This window comes from Protopterus annectens, chromosome 8.part0 (assembly GCF_019279795.1).
Source record: "Protopterus annectens isolate FY-2018-M chromosome 8.part0, PAN1.0, whole genome shotgun sequence".
NCBI classification, from domain to species: Eukaryota; Metazoa; Chordata; order Ceratodontiformes; family Protopteridae; genus Protopterus; species Protopterus annectens.
The window spans coordinates 1,629,257,342-1,629,278,367 of NC_056741.1; the positions used below are offsets into that span (position 1 = coordinate 1,629,257,342).

At 36.8% G+C, this 21,026-nt stretch overlaps 1 protein-coding gene across 1 annotated transcript in view; it reads right to left on the minus strand.

Moving 5' to 3' along the window:
* ZPR1 (ZPR1 zinc finger) overlaps positions 1-20,707 on the minus strand; it is a gene marked incomplete in the record, with an annotated part of 429,568 nt that extends 408,861 nt beyond the window's left edge. The window contains 1 exon segment of the mRNA XM_044081157.1: positions 20,429-20,707. Coding sequence (XP_043937092.1) covers positions 20,429-20,554 — 126 coding nt within the window.
* Between the last annotated feature and the right edge of the window lie 319 nt (positions 20,708-21,026).

The window sequence follows — 21,026 nt, forward strand, 5'->3', positions numbered from 1 at the left end:
TGACGTCCAAAATATGGTGCAACTACGGTGTTACGTAGTCCTAAGGCTCGTTCCAGAGAAGGATCAATTTCATTAATATTGTATCCTCTCTGCAAAAGTCTACTTTTAAGATCCCCTAGTTCAGATACAAAGCCTGCCTCCAAAGGATTTAGCCTTGATGCTCTAATGGCCTGACCTACCATAACATTCCTGAATACAAAAGGAGGGTGCATACTCAATCTCATGAGCAGGGTATTAACATGACATGGTTTCCTGTACACTCCTGTATTAATAAGACCATTTGGAAGTTTTTCAATATACAAATCCAGGAATTCAATTCTGTTATATGAAAACTGCATTGTAAATTTGAGACAATCAATTAGATTATTCATGATAGTGTGCATCAAATGAAGTTGTTCTAAAGTGCCATTCCATATCACAAACACATCATAGACAAAACGTCGATAGAACTTAACGTGTTCTTTAAATAAATGTCTCACAGAACAAGATATGCTGTTCACAATGTGCAAGGAACATGTTGGCATAGCTATTGGCACAGGAAGTGCCCATAGCTACGCCATCTACCTGTTTGTATATGATGTCATTGAAAACAAAAAAATTGTTTTCCAATACTAGTTCCAGGAAGTGTACCAATAAATCAATCTTCACTATGTCGTACTCTCTATGTTCCTTAAGATATTCAGAAATAAACGCAAGTCCTAAGGTGTTCGGAATGACCGTAAAGAGTGATTGTATATCAAGGGTCACGAACATATATTCATCAGTGATGCCATTACAGTTAAAACAATCATATAGTTCTATTAAGAACTATTTGGAGTCCCTCAATACAAACTTATTCTTGTTCAGTACTTGCCTCAGATGTTTCTCTATATATACAGAGATATGCTCAGTGACCCAGCCACGGCCAGAGACAGTTGGTCTCATGGGTGGTTCACTGGCATTCTTATGTAATTTCGGCAGGACTTGTATAACTGGAATCAAGGGTGTTTTCACTAGAAGGTATTCATGTAAATCACGATCAATCAAACCACTCTTATGAATGTCTGATAGGATGTTATGTACATATAAAATGACTTCTTTTACTGCTGATAACTCAGTCTCTTTATAAAATTTATCATGCAGCACACTAGACATAGAATCATAGTAGTGTAGGGTATTCATCACTACAATACAACCACCTTTATCAGCAGGTCTAATAATGATTCTATGGTCCTGTTGTAGTCTCTTAAGACTCTGCCTCTTTTGGTATGTTAAATTATCATATTTTCTTAAAATCCTACCTGATTTGGTTCGATTGTAATAGTTGTATATCTCATCTTCTGTGAGCCTAAAATAGGCTTCAACAAGTGGATGATGTACAGGTGTATACTCACTTAATTTTTTAAACACCAATGCATCCTTTGAATATGCTGTAGTATCAGAACCTCCAAAATGGAGTTTCAGCATTACATTCCTGCAATAAAGTTTCAAGTCAATAGTTGTATCTGTTAACTTACTGCGTGTTTTGGGTATAAAGCTAAGCCCTTTTCTCAATAAGTTGAAATCATCTTGTGAAAGTGCAACATCAGATAGATTGTGTACTATGTTTTGTCTGTTTTGTTCCACATCTTTTTCAAAGTGCGGTTCTGTTGAAGCTCCCCTGAGAGTTTCCTTTTCTGCCTGCCACGACTCATAGACCTTGCCCTTCTTGGGCCTTTCTCCAGTCGAACTGGCAGGGGAAAAGACACCTGTGGATTGGCATCCAGACTAACATCCCCCACATTCTTCCTAATTTTAGGTCTAACCACAGAATCAGTAAGTAGGCAAGGTTTATCCTTTACCATCTTGACTGCAGGATATAAATTATTGGTCTCACTTATACTCGGATGTATGATATGGATGACATCCACTGTGTCAGTGGTAGAGCATATTGCATTGTCAGAGTCTGTATTTTTCCTGTCACTATTGTCATTCAGCCTGATATCTAATATTCCAATGTGTTCCGGCCGATCATTCTGAGCAGGGGATGTGATAATCACCTCCCCATTAGATTGAGCCTCATCTACAGAATCTTTAGAAATACACTTATTCAGGCCATTCAACACAATAGGACATGCATTGGTGTTACAAAACTTGTTGCCTATGCAAAGGAGTATACAAATTATTACCATCTAGTCTATGTCTCATACCATTTCTAGAATTAATGTCCACGCCAATATTGCTATTGGTATTGGCACTGTTCACACCAGCTTTACTGTTAGTATTTGTACTGTTCAAATCATTTTGTCCATATCTGGGCCAAGTGAAGATATGGCCCAGTCTAAAATCTTTAAAGTCTCTGATTATTTTGCTCTTTTTCTGTTGGAAAAGCTTGCGTTCAAAAGCATGAACGCTATCTAATAAATTCTCAATAAGTGGGTCTACAGCTGGTATTGTAGGTGATTATCACATCCCCTGCTCAGAATGATCGGCCGGAACACATTGGAATATTAGATATCAGGCTGAATGACAATAGTGACAGGAAAAATACAGACTCTGACAATGCAATATGCTCTACCACTGACTCAGTGGATGTCATCCATATCATACATCCGAGTGTAAGTGAGACCAATAATTTATATCCTGCAGTCAAGATTGTAAAAGATAAACCTTGCCTACTTACTGATTCTGTGGTTAGACCTAAAATTAGGAAGAATGTGGGGGATGTTAGTCTGGATGCCAATCCACAGGTGTCTTTTCCCCTGCCAATTCGACTGGAGAAGGTCTATGAGTCGTGGCAGGCAGAAAAGGAAACTCTCAGGGGAGCTTCAACAGAACCGCACTTTGAAAAAGATGTGGAACAAAACAGACAAAACATAGTACACAATCTATCTGATGTTGCACTCTCACACGATGATTTCAACTTATTGAGAAAAGGGCTTAGCTTTATACCCAAAACACGCAGTAAGTTAACAGATACAACTATTGACTTGAAACTTTATTGCAGGAATGTAATGCTGAAACTCCATTTTGGAGGGTCTGATACTACAGCATATTCAAAGGATGCATTGGTGTTTAAAAAATTAAGTGAGTATACACCTGTACATCATCCACTTGTTGAAGCCTATTTTAGGCTCACAGAAGATGAGATATACAACTATTACAATCGAACCAAATCAGGTAGGATTTTAAGAAAATATGATAATTTAACATACCAAGAGAGGCAGAGTCTTAAGAGACTACAACAGGACCATAGAATCATTATTAGACCTGCTGATAAAGATGGTTGTATTGTAGTGATGAATACCCTACACTACTATGATTCTATGCCTAGTATGCTGCATGTTAAATTTTATAAAGAGACTGAGTTATCAGCAGTAAAAGAAGTCATTTTATATGTACATAACATCCTATCAGACATTCATAAGAGTGGTTTGATTGATCGTGATTTACATGAATACCTTCTAGTGAAAACACCCTTGATTCCAGTTATACAAGTCCTGCCGAAATTACATAAGAATGCCAGTGAACCACCCATGAGACCAACTGTCTCTGGCCGTGGCTGGGTCACTGAGCATATCTCTGTATATATATATATATATATATATATATATATATAGGGAAACATCTGAGGCAAGTACTGAACAAGAATAAGTTTGTATTGAGGGACTCCAAACAGTTCTTAATAGAACTATATGATTGTTTTAACTGTAATGGCATCACTGATGAATATATGTTCATGACCCTTGATATACAATCACTCTTTACAGTCATTCCGAACACCTTAGGACTTACGTTTATTTCTGAATATCTTAAGGAACATAGTGAGTACGACATAGTGAAGATTGATTTATTGGTACACTTCCTGGAACTAGTATTGGAAAACAATTTTTTTGTTTTCAATGACATCATATACAAACAGGTAGATGGCGTAGCTATGGGCACTTCCTGTGCCGATAGCTACGCCAATATGTTCCTTGCACATTGGGAACAGCATATCTTGTTCTGTGAGACATTATTTAAAGAACACGTTAAGTTCTATCGACGTTTTGTCGATGATGTGTTTGTGATATGGAATGGCACTTTAGAACAACTTCAATTGATGCACACTATCATGAATAATCTAATTGATTGTCTCAAATTTACAATGCAGTTTTCATATAACAGAATTGAATTCCTGGATTTGTATATTGAAAAACTTCCAAATGGTCTTATTAATACAGGAGTGTACAGGAAACCATGTCATGTTAATACCCTGCTCATGAGATCGAGTATGCACCCTCCTTTTGTATTCAGGAATGTTATGGTAGGTCAGGCCATTAGAGCATCAAGGCTAAAGCCTTTGGAGGCAGGCTTTGTATCTGAACTAGGGGATCTTAAAAGTAGACTTTTGCAGAGAGGATGCAATATTAATGAAATTGATCCTTCTCTGGAACGAGCCTTAGGACTACGTAACACCATAGCTACACCATATTTTGGACGTCACAGTTCCAACACCCAGGTGAATAGGGAGCACGTCATCTCATGTTAAGTTTTCAAGATATTATTCATCAATAAATATTGGTCCATCATGCATGTTGATCCTAAATTAAGAGTCATAGTTGGTGAAACTCACAGTTTTTTGTACAAGAATAAGAACAATCTTAAAAAGATGCTATGCTATCCTAAGTATGGAACAGTAAAAGTAGCAGGACATACTAAACCGTGTGGTAGATGTAATTTATGTCAATTTATTAATGAAGACAGCAACTTTTTACATCCTGATACGCTTGTCACTTATGAAATAAATGTGGAGGCTGACTGCATGACCACTAATGTGGTATATTTGGCCACCTGTCAGATCTGCTCCCACTTTTATGTTGGGAAAACCAACCGATCATTAAGGGACAGAATGAGGAAACATCTATCACATAAGGAAGGGTTCACCTTATAATGCCCTAGCGAAACACGTCAATCTTGCAGGAAGATCGTACTGTTTTTGTTTTTGAGTACTTGGAACTATAGTTCCAGCAATAAGAGGCGGTGATATTAGGACGCATACAGAGAACAAGTGACTGGATAGTTCGGCTTAGGGCAGATAAAGGATCTGGCCTCAATGATAGAGCCTCGATAAAACAGAGACTAAGAACATGTAGGAATATTAAATAGATTGCATCTGCTTTCTCCAGTGACATCTATACTAGTATTTTACCTCATTCCCCCCCCCCCCCCCCTTCAATACTTACTTTCATTTATGACATTTCTCACAGAGGTTAGTTATTTTTCATGTCATTCCATTTGAAATGTAGTTGACTAGGATTTTTTGTATCCTTAGGATAGGCATTGTTTGAGCATTTAATATTCATTTGATTTGTGATTTCAGGACATATATTTTGTATATTCAACTGGTTATTCATTACATGCATTCTTATTGTATTTACTTGTTTGACCACTAGAGGTGATCATACAACAGAACCAGTTTATGTTCTTTTCATTGTAATCACTTGTTTGACCACTAGAGAATTTAGCTTATTTCTCCCCCCCCCTCACTTTTATTCATGATATTTCTTATGTAGGTTATATATTTTTTTCATGTCATTTCATTTGGAAATGTAGTTGACTGGGATTTTCTGTATTTTCAGGACAGGCATTGTTTGAGCATTTAACATCTATTTGATTTGTGATTTTATGATGTAGATCTAATTTGTTATTCATTCATTATATATATCCTCATTGTAATTACTTGTTTGACCACTAGAGGTGATCATATAAAAGAACCATTTTAAGTTTTTATTTATTTTAACTTAGATCAGAAGAAGCTGTGTTAACAGTGAAAGCGCTCGTCTTTAAATAAATACTCATTCTTTTTACATAGTTGGTCTTGAGCTACTCTTCATTTTTTGGACATGTTTTGCTCCTGCAACCTCCAACTTGATTTTACTTCCTTTTTAATGTGTTAAACACTAAATCCTTTTGGAAAAGCAATCTTTAGAACAAAGAATCCTCTTCAAATTCTTCCCATTCTTAAAAAGAAAATGTTGTGAATCTCATACAATCTCTTATTTTATTGTTCTCAATTAGAATTGGTAAATATTTTCTGATGGTATCACAGACTTGCTTGGAATCAGTACTACAACTGATCAACATTTTAAAGCATTATGAGGGTTGGATTTGTTGTTCCTTGTACCAGATTCCCTTGAGAATCCTTTCTTCTTAAAGAAGGGACAACCATTGGTCTACCTAATGGTCTTACTTCTATTCGGGCTGATACTGACCTCTTCTTTGTAACAGATCTTGTACCTTATTCTTCTCAATTTCAAAATCCTTGTTGGTAGTACACAGTCTTGAGACTCTGATGACTTGGTTCTCCATAATATTCTTGAAAACATGACTTGGATGCATGCTATTCCTATGGAGGTAGTGATTCCTCCAGGTCTCTTTTCTGTAGACAGACGTATCAATACCCGTCTCCTGATTGTATGTTAACCTGACATCCAAAAAGTCTATTGATTCTCTCGAACAGTTCACAGTAAATTTAAGGAAATCAGTAGTTACATTCAGATAATCAGTCTTCTTCATTTCCATCCCATAATATAAAAATGTCATCCACAAAATGGACCATAGAATCTCAAAATGCTAAACAAAGGATTTTGTTCACTCAGGACATTTGTCATCTCCCATTAGGCAAGTACAAGGTTAGCAAAACTATATGCACATGGGGTGCCCATGGCTACACCCCAACATTGCAAATAGTACTCACTCCCATAAGTGAAGACATTGGACTCTAGAATGGATTCCCAAGAGATCACATACATCTGTTTGCACATTCAGTCCAGTCAAAAAAAGTCCTGACAGCTTCATTTCCATCCCACAATATAAAAATGTCATCCACGAAATGACCACAGAATCACAGACTGCTAAACCAAGGATTTTGTTCACTCACAAGTGATTCCTAACTGTTATGGAATTGAAGCTATCAGGACTTTTTTGACTGGACTGAATGTGCGAACAGATGTATGATCTCTTAGGAATCATTCTATAGTCCAATGTCTTCACTTATGGGAGTGAGTACTATTTGCAATGTTGGGGTAGGCATGAGCACCCCATGTGTAAATAGTTACACTAGCCTTGTAGTTGCCCAATGGGATATGACAAATGTCCTGAGTGAACAAAATCCTTGATTTAGCAGTCAGATTCTATGGTCGTTTCGTGGGCGACATTTTTATATTATGGGATGGAAATGAAGAAGACTTGCTCCATTTTCATGATTATCTGAATGTAACTACGGATTTCCTTAAATTTACTGTGAACTATTTCAAGAGAATCAATAGACTTTTTGGATGTCAGGTTAATGTACAATCAGGAGACAGGTACTGATATGTCTGCCTACAGAAAAGAGACCTGGAGGAATCACTACCTCCTTAGGAATAGCATGCACCCAAGTCATATTTTCAAGAATATTATGGAGAACCAAGTCAGAGTCTCAAGACTGTGTACTACCAACAAGGATTTTGAAATGAAGAATAAGGTACAAGATCTGTTACAAAGAAGAGATGTAAGAAGCGGTCAATATCAGCCCGAATAGAAGTAAGACCATTAAGGAGACCAATGGGCGTCCCTTCTTTAAGGAGAAAGGATTCTCAATGAAATTTGGTACAAGGAACAACAAATCCAACCCTCATAATGCTTTAAAATGTTTGATCACTTAAAGATCTCATTCCAAGCAAGTCTGCGATACCAACAAAATTTACCAATTCTAATTGAGAACAATAAAATAAAGGATACTGTAGGAGATTCACCACATTTTCCTTTTAAGAAGAAGAAGAACATAAAGAGAATTCTTTGTTCTAAAGATGGCTTTTCCAAAAGGATTAATGTTTTTAACACATACAAAGGAACTTTTAGATGTAGCAAATGAAAAGCTTGCTCCATCTAGATTCAACCAACTCCTTTCTCCATCCAGTGTCACAGAAAGTGTATCGACTTGACGGCTATGCAAGCTGTAACACCCAAAATCTGATGCATCTTGCCTACCTCAGGAAGTGTCCTGCTTTTTATATAGGCAAGACTAATCAGATGTTCAAGAAGAGAATTATGCAGCATTTATGGGATATAGCAAATACTGACAAAAAAGAATGCTTTAGCTAATTTTATCAAACTGTACACACACGTTTAAATTTATGGTCATTGACCTTATTGAAGCTGGGCATCATGGTGGTGACATTCAGAACTTGACAACGATGGAAACTAAATGGATTATTAATCTTAGAGCAGATAGATTTCCAGACATTAATAACATCGTTCCCTTGAAACCACTTTTGAAAAATAGGTGTTCAAGTATTCGCTAACTGGTCTTACTGCAAACAAGATAATAAACCAACAAGGATGAGAAGAAACATTTTATAGACACTATGAAGAAAAAACAAGTATTCACCGAGTCATTTTTGCTATAATAAATAACCAATATGAAAAAAAGAGAATAAGATTTTTTAAGTTTAGTCATTTCCTGATATGACAAAAGGGTGAAGTAATTTCCTATGAGCTATACAAAATAGGCACTTTGTCTTTGCCAAATAAAGGCCTTTTGCTTGATAATAAGGGAAGATTCTATGAGAAAGAACTTTTCTAATTTCTTATACACACTATTTTTTGTGTTGATGATCTTTAGATTGGTTTTTAATTGCCAAACAGTACTTGGACCAAGCTGGAGATCGGCTCGTTTATTTTTAATTCGGATTGGCTAAATATGAAGGTGTGCATCTACAGCTAGCTCTTTGGACGTAATTGAGGTAGTCTCTGGAATATGAATTTCTGATTGGTGAATATCTATTCTTATTCTGAAAAAAAATGGAGCTACTTTTTATTCGATCTGAAGAAGGCTGACTAGCCCAAAGCGCTCAAATGTAAAAACTCCTTTTATTGTTTTCAACGGAATCATTAATAAAGTGTTTTATTCACTGGCAGTTTACATTCCATGGTGGTTCGTTCTTTGGATTTTCTCCACAATACTTGTATAGTGGGTTGCTTGAGACTCAAAGGATAGCACAGAGATTATCCTCCCAAAAAAAGCAATCTTACATTCGACCTGCATATATAAAATTGCACGAGAAATTAGTCAAAAACTAGGGATGCTTTACAGAGCCAAAACCTCTCACTGATGCAACTAAAACATGTTGACTCATCTCCTCCCCTCACTGTGCTCCCAACCTTACTGACCTCCAGGATTCACAAAAATTAAACTTGAAAAATGCTATAACAATATTGCTAAATGTGCACCAAATACCCCTTTCAGACCTCTCCACTGTATAACTGAAAAGTCTTAATTGAGTATATAACTGCCACATCAACTATACAGCTTCTTACCACCTACAAGTATCACCCAGCATCCATCTGCCTTGTACAGCACTAAAAACAAACAAACAATCTACACAGCTATGTTCCCAGGTGTTCACTGCAATCTAGTGGCCAAAAATGTATAAAAAGAGAAACGGCTTCAGGTAAAACCCAGGTGCACAAAACCAGAACTATATATAACCAAAAATACACAGAGGTACCACACAATAGCGTCTTTATTACACAAAAAATAAGAACAGTGGTGAGCGCTTTTGCAAAACTAATTGCTTCATCAGACAAGAAAATAAAACACTCCATTGCTTATATACAGATGGAACCATTGACTCAATCACTGATGTCATAGGTCAATTAAGGCATTAAAGCTATATAAAACTTATAAATGTAGAAAAGGCTACATATAGAGAAAACTGCATATAAAAGACACATATAAAAAACTGCATGTAAATGCATATAAAAACTGCATAGAAAAACTAAAAACAAAAATTATATACAAAACTGTTGTTAAAAGACCCAAGTAATATGCATAGATATAAACTCCATAAATACTGTAGCTATGAAAAAATAAAAGGATAAAAATCTAGATCTAGTTATAAAATCTATCTACAATATGTATGTATAACTAAAAGTAGTCTATGTCTGGAAAATATGAATAAATAAAGTGTAATGGGTGTATGAAGTGCCTAAAATTAAACATGTTTGAGGCGTCTTGCTTTCAAGAAAGGAACCAAGGAAGTAGAGCCATTAAGGCCTGGATATTTATCTGCATTCAATTTAATGATCCATCTCTGTTCACAGCTTTCAGTAAAATTTTCTATATCCCCTCCTCTAATGTTTTTGTGTATGCGCTGTAGCACAAAAAACTTAAAAGAATGTGAATTATCTGTTATGCAGTTTTTATATGCATTTACATGCAGTTTTTTTGTGTGTGTCTTTTATATGCAGTTTTCTCTATATGTAGCCTTTTCTACATTTATAAGTTTTAGATAGCTTTAATGCCTTAATTGACCTATGACATCAGTGATTGAGTCAATGGTTCCATCTGTATATAAGCAATGGAGTGTTTTATTTTCTTGTCTGATGAAGCAATTAGTTTTGCGAAAGCGCTCACCACTGTTCTTATTTTTTGTGTAATAAAGATGCTATTGTGTGGTACCTCGGTGTATTTTTGGTTATATATAGTGGACAAATATTCCTGTCTGCAAACCTAACAAATCTGCTGGGCATTACTCGTACTAGTACAAGGTTGATAAGTCCTGGAACGTCTTAGCTGTAGCCATCAAGTCTATACCCCGCCTCCCATCTTTCAAAACCAAGACCTTTTCAGCAAGAACAGAAAGATTTTAGCTATAATGAAAATACACTATATCCTTAAATGTGAACAAGTACCTATTCATTCCTTACACCACCATCTTCACTTACTTCTTTACTGCTAATTATCTTCCCAGACTTTCTCTCTAAATGTACCATAAACCTGTTTTTTTACTTCACTTCTTATTGCAACTCCTATTTGTATTAGACTTACTTTTAACTCCTCTACAGAGAAAAAGATAAAATGGTAATGTACTAAAGTAATCTTGCCAACTAGATGTTGATATCACAACTTGACAATCTAGAGTGCAAAAGAATACCCTCTAAATTTCTGTAAATATTAAATGATTAAGAATCAATACAAGGTACGGGACAATGCTTTTATACTACATCCGACTTGTTATAATTAAACTGCAGACGTTTTTGTTTTCATTTTTGAAGATTGTAAAATTATTGTTCTTAAAGTATTTTGTAATGATATGGATATTTTCTCCCTGGGCCTCCGCTGAAAATGGTCTCCTACCTAGTCAATCTTTCCTAGTAATAAATAAATAAAAAACAAGCAGGTGCCTGATGTTTCATCCCGGTTTCCTGCATTATAAGGAAAACCTCCCTAACAAAAGGTCTTAAAATCAGTGAATGCACTCCGATGATGATAAGGCTAGCAATGATGAGGTTTGAATCTTATCTATGCATTGTGACATTTGGTCAGCTATGGTGAGGGTCACGGATAATGGACCTTAGACTTATTTGGGGCAGTGAAAAATATCCAACAGCCACCAAAAGACATTTGTCTCAAGACAAACCAAGGGTACCCAAAATGCTAAAGTAAAAGAGTGCCCACACATCTGATCAAGTATCTTAATTCACCAAATGCAACTTGGCCCCAAAGTATTAAGAGAAGTTGTACTGCTACAACTTGCAAGGGCTTTCAGCATCCACACCCAGACGACTGCTTATCATGACCACTAACAGAGCACAATATCTGACCTGGAACCCCAGGCTCCTTTCTCATCACGCCCTCCTTCTGAGAAGGTCAGTGTCCGCCAGTATCCCATACATATGGTAACTGCTTTCCGAAAGCGCTACCTTCACAAATGCAGCTCCTACAAAAAGCTGGTAGAATTCTCCAGTTCCCTACAGCTTTTGTCCTGGCAAGGTAGTACTGCATCCCCCTAGAGTACTGTATTAGACACCCATCTGCTGCCAAGCCACTTTCTGATCTACAGTCAAATAAAATAAAACACAAAAAAACATTTTATATATATATATATATATATATATATATATATATATACATACTTTTTTTTATATACACACATACACACACATACATACATACTATTTGTACCACCTCAAATGGATCTTATACACATGTAAACTGTCTGTATTCTCCCACATGGAGACTCACAAAGCTTCTACTGAAAACAGAGAAAAAGATAAAATGGTAATGTTCTAAAGTAATCTTGCCAACTAGATGTTGATATCACAACTTGACAAAAGAATACCCTCTGCATATTTTACTCATTTGTTAATTGGGGAAATTTAGTGGACACAAGTGTCCCTATTCAGAGATGAGGTGGATGGACTGTCTTACACAGAGAGTTGGACTTTATTCTAATTTATAGAACCTAACACAGTTCAAAGTTCCTAAAATATTGTACAAGGCATACTGCAGTAATTTACATAGATATTTATTTATTTATTTATTTATTTAATATTTGTTAACTGGGAAAGTCAGACTTGGAACAAAGCCAATTTTTAGCTGAGGCCCGGGGAGAAATGCTCCAGATGAACATCTTTGTAACATGTGAGGAAATCGGAGCACCCACAGGAAACCCACACGAACGCAGGGAGGTTATGCAGACTCCGTACAGAAGGCACCCCAGCTGAGAAACAAACCGGAGAACCACTTGCTGTGAGGCGGCAATGCTACCATGATCATCTCAAGGACATCCAGACTAATTACATTAGTTTCATCTCAAAATATATATTCCAGCTTAACCCCCCCCCCCCCCACACACACACACAGAAACTATACTTGTAGCATAATGAAACACATTTTTAAAAAATATTCTGATTAAACACAAATGGTCTACATCCAGGAGTACCTTCTGACTTTCAGGTAAGGCTAGACATTATTTCTCAACAGATGCATAGGATTCTTCCCTGGGATGAAGTCGGCAGCTCAAGTACACACTAAAGTCATCTAATCCTTTTGAGGAAACCTGGGTATGTACAGCCCATACTGCATTGATGGCAGCATTTACCAGACTGTGGAAATGACTAACTAGTTCAACAGGTCCTTTCAAATTTTCTGACCTAATCTTACCACCCCCACTCTGTGAATGGAGTAAAACAACTTTGTCATACCAAACATACATTTGTTAGCCTACCACCTGTAGGTGACAGTCATCCAGGTAAGCAATAGCAAAATATCCTGCTAAGATGCAATCCACTAATCTCTACAAAGTTGCTGAGAAATGCTTCATTTCAAATGGCATTTTAGTAAATTTGTACAATTAAAATAGGGTCACAAATGCTGATCTTTTCTCCTGGCTGCGGGTGTTAAGGGTACCTGACAGTAATACTTGACCAAAACGGCAGTATTAGAAACTTAGCCTCACCCAGCTCCTCTAAGGCTTTTGATTGGGATAAACATCTAATGCTGTGTGACTGCTCAGTTTACTACACTATATACTGAACTTGGTGCTGCAGTCTTTCTTTGACATTAGCACCACTGTTGAGGCCCAGGAACTGTTTGACTCTTTGCCTCCAGTTCCAACATGTCCAAAAGTTCCTCTCTCAGAGTTTGCCCAATTCTTTCAGGAAGCATTTTAGGGGATCATATGATAGGCATCTGGGGTTCTGTGCGCACATGGTGAACCACCCAGGTGGGTAAACCCTGGCTCACCAGTAAATGCATTCTCCCATTACTCTAGTATTGCTCAGATTTCCTGAACCTGGAAAGGACTCAGTTACTGAGACAGGACTAATTCATTCACCGAGGTGGAGTTCAGACTACATAATCATGATACATTCCACATGAAGTCCATCTGGGGCACTTTGCACACTGCAAGCTTTACCTTGCTGACACATTTAAAAGCCAATTCTATAACTTCAAGTCAGACATCTTCCCATTCATAATACCAAACTTACCAGTCTGGTGTTTAGTACAGTTTAGCTTTGGTCTCTCTCTTGCTGGCATGGTACCTTTACATATTTTTTGTTTGTTTCTTACTGTTTTGCAGCATAATTTTCCTGCAGTGACTCAGCAAGAGAATAAAAAAGTGTCTGCTCATAACGCTTTTGCTTACTGTAAATTATGTTTCAACAATTCCAAGGATTTACCTCAGACATTCACACATCTTGAAGAGTGACATCCTCTGTATGGATTTCTAATTTGCCATTCCTAGTCACTAAAGTTTCACTGTTTTTTTGTTTTTTTTAATTTTCATATTTTCCATTCTTAGAGCCTTTTCTCTAATCATAACATTAAGACGGGTTACACCTTTGGCTTAAGATAATTATTTGTTGCAGAATTCTCTGGGCTGGAGTTAAAATTCAAAGCTTTAAAAATGTATTTTTGTAGAGTTCTAACCAGACTCCAAAACATCCATACCCTTCTTTGTATTAAATCGTACTCTGCTGGATAACAGAAATTCTTTGCTATTGCTGCTGGTCTGCTTCTCGCAAAGTAGCCACACTCTGTAAAACATGTTTTTTGTTGCAGACGGCTTGTTTATTATTGTTGAGAAGCTACACATCTGGAAATGTCATCAACTGAAAATCATCATCATAAAAACATCCCCTAATCTTGGAAGCTCTTCAGAACTATGTACAAATCAAACCACTTGTTTATTAGTATGTTGCTGCTCTAATAACATACTGAAGACTTCCTCAGCCATCTTAATTTTCACAAACCTCCAAAAGTTGAAACATATACAACACAGTTTAATCAGCATATAACCTTTTCACTGCCATTAAGATTTTATGAGGGATAAATCAAAGCTGTCGAACCTAGTTTCTGTTAAAACAGCCATACCTTCAACTGTTACAGGAATACCACACAAACCAATTAATTGCTTAGAAGAATGCCCTTGTTGCATAATACAGAAAAGCAAAATTATTAGCACACGAGTTCACTCTTATCAGCATTTACTTCGCAAAAACCCAACTGCTTGATGTATTTTTTTTCCAAAAGCACAGTTCAGCAGAGTTGTCTACCCAACAATCTTCATTAAGCCACATCTTGTCCAATACCAGTTCAGCAAGCTAAGGCTTACAAAGATTTAATAGGCAACCTTTCAAGAGGATCATTACTACAGAGCTTTGCTAATCCACACTGTCGCACTTCTGTTTAGGAAATAAATTGGCAATTTCAGATATAGAAAACTTAAGTTTAGCAGTGACTGCTTTTCATTCATACTTTATAGTGAATATTGTACAACCATATTTTGGATCGTTTTCATCCCATTTCCTATTAAGCACCTTTAACTTCACAAAATATCTATTAGTATGTCGTTTACTATACAGTGGATATAAAAAGTGTACACACCCCTGTTAAAATGCCAGGTTTTTGTGATATAAAAATAAGACCACAATAAATTATTTCAAAACTTTTCCCACCTTTAAACGTGACCTATAATTTGTACAATTCAATTGAAAAACAAACATATGTTAGCAGAAAAATAAAAAATCGTAAGAAACTCTCAGATATAACTTTTTGCACAAGAAGTGTCAGAACCAAGGGCTACCTACCCTTATGAAACACTCTATATGAAGAGGAATGAATACCTTGCCTTAGATTGTTAATCTAAATTTGTAATGCTTCATGAACAGAAGATAACAAATGCCTCAAAGGTCACCTTAAGCAGCACTTATGCAAGATGGGGAAGCTACAGCTCGTGACACAGAAGGAAACTTCACAAGGTTCTGCACAACATCCAGCAGAATATCTGTCTATAATAGAAACATATGGCTGACCTGCCTTCCCTGAAAACTAATTTTCTCATTAATATATACTTTAATTTGCCACCTGGGGTCCAATGCATACAGTAGATAAGCTGCACATAAATAAATAAATAAATCTAGTTCAGAGCATTCTTGGTCATACCTATCCTATCTTAGCCTCTGTATGAAACACTGGTTAAAGAGAGAAACACAAAGGCCTGCAACCGTAAAACTATTCTACTTGATGTGGAAGCCTCCCCCTCCTTTTTTACATTAGAAGCATAAGCATTACTGGTTCCACAGAATCAAAGGATATCTTGCTAAGTCTCTTCCATGAGTTACCAGATCAAACAAAAAATAAGGAAATACCTTAGAGAAAATGTAGACTTAATAAATGCTTTAGGATTGAAAATAATGCAGGATGTGTACAAAATGTATTCCAAGCTACATCATACTGAGGTCTTGTCCAAACTTTTTTTTTTTCAGTTTTACAGTAAACCCAGGGTATCTGAAGGACATGAAATAGTAAACTCTGGTATTAAGCTAAGCACTTAAAGCCCAAAGGTGAGAATAAAGTGAGAGATGTTTCTTCAATGGCTATAAAGATACGAGAAGACAGCTAATCCTTACTGGGCAGGAAGGACAAATGCACCAGCAATCACAGACTACTGGGGATGGCTGGGAATAAATCACAAAGCAATGCTATCCAGCCATCGCTGAAACAACTTGGATCCAAACAATGGCGCTTGTTAACTGCCGAGCCATATTTTTATGGCTAAAGAAATGTACAGATTCCACTTTACCATTTTCCACTCTCTTGAAGGCCATTGATAAGTGCAAATATTCAAGGCAAGTGGAAATTACTCAAACTAGTCTAAACCTCCAGTCTTTGTCAGCAACATCCACAAAGATGGCCTGCCCAGCACACTAATTCTTTGGAGATAATCATATTAAATATTCTTCTACTCAACCTTCAAATTGCCATAAAAGGAACAAAATGGGATCTGTCATCTGCTGCAATCTCTAGGATTCTGTACAGGAAGATTTCAGCCAGTAAAACCACCCTTTATACTTGTTCCCCCGATGCCACTTTTCTGCAGCCCTTGAAAATTATAAGCTCCAAATAAACACAACTCTACGATATGAATATATCTAGTCTTGTACCAAACAAGTTTACAAAGCAGCTTCAGTACGAATACATCTACTCTTGTACCTATAAAGTCTAAAAGGCAGCTTGACATAATTATACAACTTCTTACCCAGAGCACTGGATCAATTACTGCACTGAGAAAGCACTCAAATTACACACAAAAATACATAAAGTAAGATTCAACCAATGTGAGAAAAGCCCTGGGTGGGAGATTGCCACTTATCTTGCTTGTGAATAAATAATTTAGTACTAAAAAAAAAAAAAAGCAAGCAACAAAGACGACATTACTAGCTCAAAGAGAGTAAAGACAGGTTTTCTAAATATTGGGTTAAAAATCACACTCAATGTTGTTGTTTCTTAAATCAACTCGATTGCCAGCTAACTACACTACATGGACCCCCGACTGTTTCACGGGAAAAAAAGGTGGGGTTAAGCTTGACAGACTGTGTTCTGTGGTGCGAGGCAGCAGCTAAGTCCACCCCCCATACTTCTCAACTGTTCCATATTTTCAGAACGCTTCTGATTTTGCTTCATATTTTTGCCGTCTTATAATATTTTTGATTTTCTGGTGAATTGCAAAGATTGCAGTCCATCAATAATGCCAGTCATTTATAGTTTCATACTTGTTCAAAAAATGTATTTGATTCAAAAACTGTTGCTTTATTAACCTTACATGAAGGAAAGTAACATTTTAAAATTGCCCTTGATTATGGGCCTTTGGCATTCACCTGTTTTTGTCCAGCATTCTTGAGCAAAGAAGTTGAGAGATATGATCCACCTCAAAAATGCACACTTGGCATATGAAAGCAACAGTGGGCTAAATACTGCATGAAGAAAAACGAGGCGACCTTACAGTAACTTGTTGATCCTCAAGTATACTGAAAGTACCTGGGTGTTTACTCTACTATACTGCCAATGCACTGGCTATAGCTAAAAAGGATCTCCGGACCAGTTTACCTACCTGGTTAACAAACATTAAATAAAATCTGTCCTAAATATCACCATCTAAGGAGTCACTAATTGAAAGTAGAAGTAATGCTTCTTGTACCCAAAGGGATCTAAACAAAAAGAAAGACATTTAAAACAAGAACTGTTACATCTGATTTCAAATACTACAACTGGAATATTCAGTAATACAAATTACATCCTAACCTGTCCAGAGACTTGCTGACATGAAGGTGTACTTGATCAAAAACTGCCCAACAGTCATGAATTCATTGGCAACAAATTACAAAAGCTGTTAATGCCCAAATACCTTGCAGCACAGGAGCCTCTTCTCTTCAGATATGGGGCTTTTTTTGGTATTTAAATTTGTTAACCAGGGTACAGGACTTGACCAAAGTGGAACAATTTCAAGCTCTGTCCAGGTATAAAGTTTTTGTTAACCAGGGTACAGGACTTGACCAAAGTGGAACCATTTCAAGCTCTGTCCAGGTATAAAGTTTTTGTTAACCAGGGTACAGGACTTGACCAAAGTGGAACAATTTCAAGCTCTGTCCAGGTATAAAGTTATGCAAGTGAAGATAAATTATCAGGACAAGTAGAAGAAAGGGATTGATTTGCAATTCTCAGTAAGGTAAACAGGAAAGACGGAATGAAAAGTGATTTTGAATAGAGCATTACCTATGTAGATCAACTGAGAGAGTTTTAAGGCATATAGAGGGTGTCAGTCATATGTAGTAAGGTGGTTTAAATTAACAGCACTTCAACAATGCAGAGATGGTTGCAAGATTTAGTTGCCTTTCCTATGAATAAACTTAAAGTAGATATTAAAACTGACAGGTTGGGAGGGTGGCTTAATGGCTAAGGTATTTGCCTTACAAACAAAAGATGCAGGGTTTGAGTCTCACAAGGGATAACTGGCTGGGCTTAAAATGTCTCGCAAGGGCAGTTAGCTTAGTACTAAACTATGAACCTATGACAGTCAAGAAGTCCTTCTACATGACACCTCATCATAAAAGGGTTCTCATCCAGGAAAAAAAAGAGGTCATTGTTCCCCTCTACTCCTCACTCAGACTCATTATAGAGTACAATGCCCCTTTTGGAATGTACTGGCCTCAAACTAATACCCTACACTGACCGCCTCAAAAAACTCCAGCTTTACTCCATAGCATATCACGTACTCCAAGGTGATCTCTGCCCAGCATATAAAGCTATGTCAAACTCAGAGCTGTTGGACATGCTACATCTAAAGAAATCCCAATCCCTCCAAGCTACACGCTCTAGGGACCTAAACCTTGTCACCACAATAAACAGGACACGCTGGAGAGATAGATTCCTGTCCCAGAGACTTCCTATACTCTGGAACAAGCTACCCATCTATGTCATGCAAAGTTCTTCATTAGCACTTAAGGAAAAATCTTGATGAGTGGATGGGTAATAGGAAATACACCCCGGGGATCACTTCTGTGTCTCTGCTGGACAGTGGCACAGGAAAATAACTTTCTTGGGTGGCGTACCTACCTATGACAATACACAAACATAATCTACAACCCAGAACACACTACCTGCAGTACAGCAACATTCGTGACAATTATGAAACTTGAACCTGGGACCACAAAATTCACAAAACAGGGGAATCAAGTACATCAAGATTTATGCATTTCATATTACCAGTTATGACTATATGCTTTGGGTATCAACGGTCAAGGACAAACCACAATCTGCCTTTCCCTGTAGTAGGACGAATGTTTTAGAATTAACAATGTGATCTATGTCCTACTCAGGAGAGGATGCCAGTAATCAAATGAACTCGCTTTGTCAATCAATCAGGGATGCTTTTACAACAGTAGTAGTAGTAGTATTAAGTTGAGAAGTTAACAAAATAAGAAAATGTGAATTAATGTACATTCTCTAAAGTAAAAAAATATATATACAATTATCATTATTAAGTGTAATTCACCATCTTTTCTTCAAAATGCACCAGATTTAGGGGAGCTAAAATTTGAATAAAAAAAATCAGGAACTCTTGACAGGTATGCTTATAGTTTCCACCTGTCCCTCTTGGGCAAGAAATGACAAATATCCTGATATTTTACAACAAAAAAAATATTTCCTAAGGTTACATTAATATTTCTTAAACACCTATATTTTATATGAAATAGCATAAGCAACTAAAACACTAGAAGCTTTTATTTTGCAAAAAAAAAAAAACGTTAAGTTGTGCCCTTTGCACTACTAGCCCCGGGTATGTTTTGTCCTGCTCCAAAAAGAAAAAAAAAAGGACTCTCGAAATGCCACAAGTATTTAATATTACAAAGCTTTCGGATAAAAACCCATCAGTGTGATTATATTTGCTCTGAGGAAGGGGTTTTACCCAAAAGCTCTGTGCGTTTCGAGAGTCTGGTATTTTTTTTTTTGGATTTGCTCTACTTGAGACCCTGTTCATCGTAGCGCTGCATCCAATTTTTTTTGTTGGTTTATGTTTCGTCCTGCAATATCTGATGTTTCTAAAAAAAAGTCCCACTTTGGGCATTTGAAAAGGTGGCAAACCTAGGTATGCTTGATTCTGCATTGCAAAGTAAACTAATACGCAGAATGGTTTGACATAAAATAAACAAAGAATTAAAGAAATATTACTTATCATCTAGCACAATCACTGGGCAATCGCATATCAGACCCTCGACTAATAGACAGCGAATGCAGACACAATGACAGCATACAATTTCCAGCTCCACAATGTCAACAACAAACTCACATGTACCCCAAGCACCAACCCAGCCTCACGTTTTTATAGCAGTTCATGCAAAGGGATTCAATAGACGTTGGTTGCTGCTGTTCTTCATCTTCAGCGCTAAGTTCCCGGAAAACCGGTTTGCTACCGCGAACAGTTTCCTCGCTGATAAGTGACATGCTGCCACTAACAGCTGTAAAGTCTGGAATTTTCTGTAAAACACCAGGACTTTCTTCCCAAATTTACCGGTGGTAGAACGTGTTACATTCGACCCGGAAATAAATCTCCGAAAGTTCCTTGGATGCGTGGTAGCGCTTTATTTTCTACGTTGGTGTTAGTTCAGTTCAAAGCCGAGCTGTTTTTTTTTCTGTATGTAGAATGAAAGAAAGTAGTGAAGATTTCCTTAGTCGTTCGTGGGCAGCTGAAAATACTCAAATCACTTGCATGACTTTTGCAAGTAACTTTGTTGCTTAGATTTGTAGATGCTTTTATTTAAACATTTGTTAACTGGATGGTCTGTCAATAACCTTTTTTAGACAGACGTTAATTAGGAATATGTGTAACATAAGTTAAATGCATTGTTAAAATATGCGTGCAATATAATAGTCAAAATGCACGTAAATAAGACCGTTACTAATTAACAGCAAACAC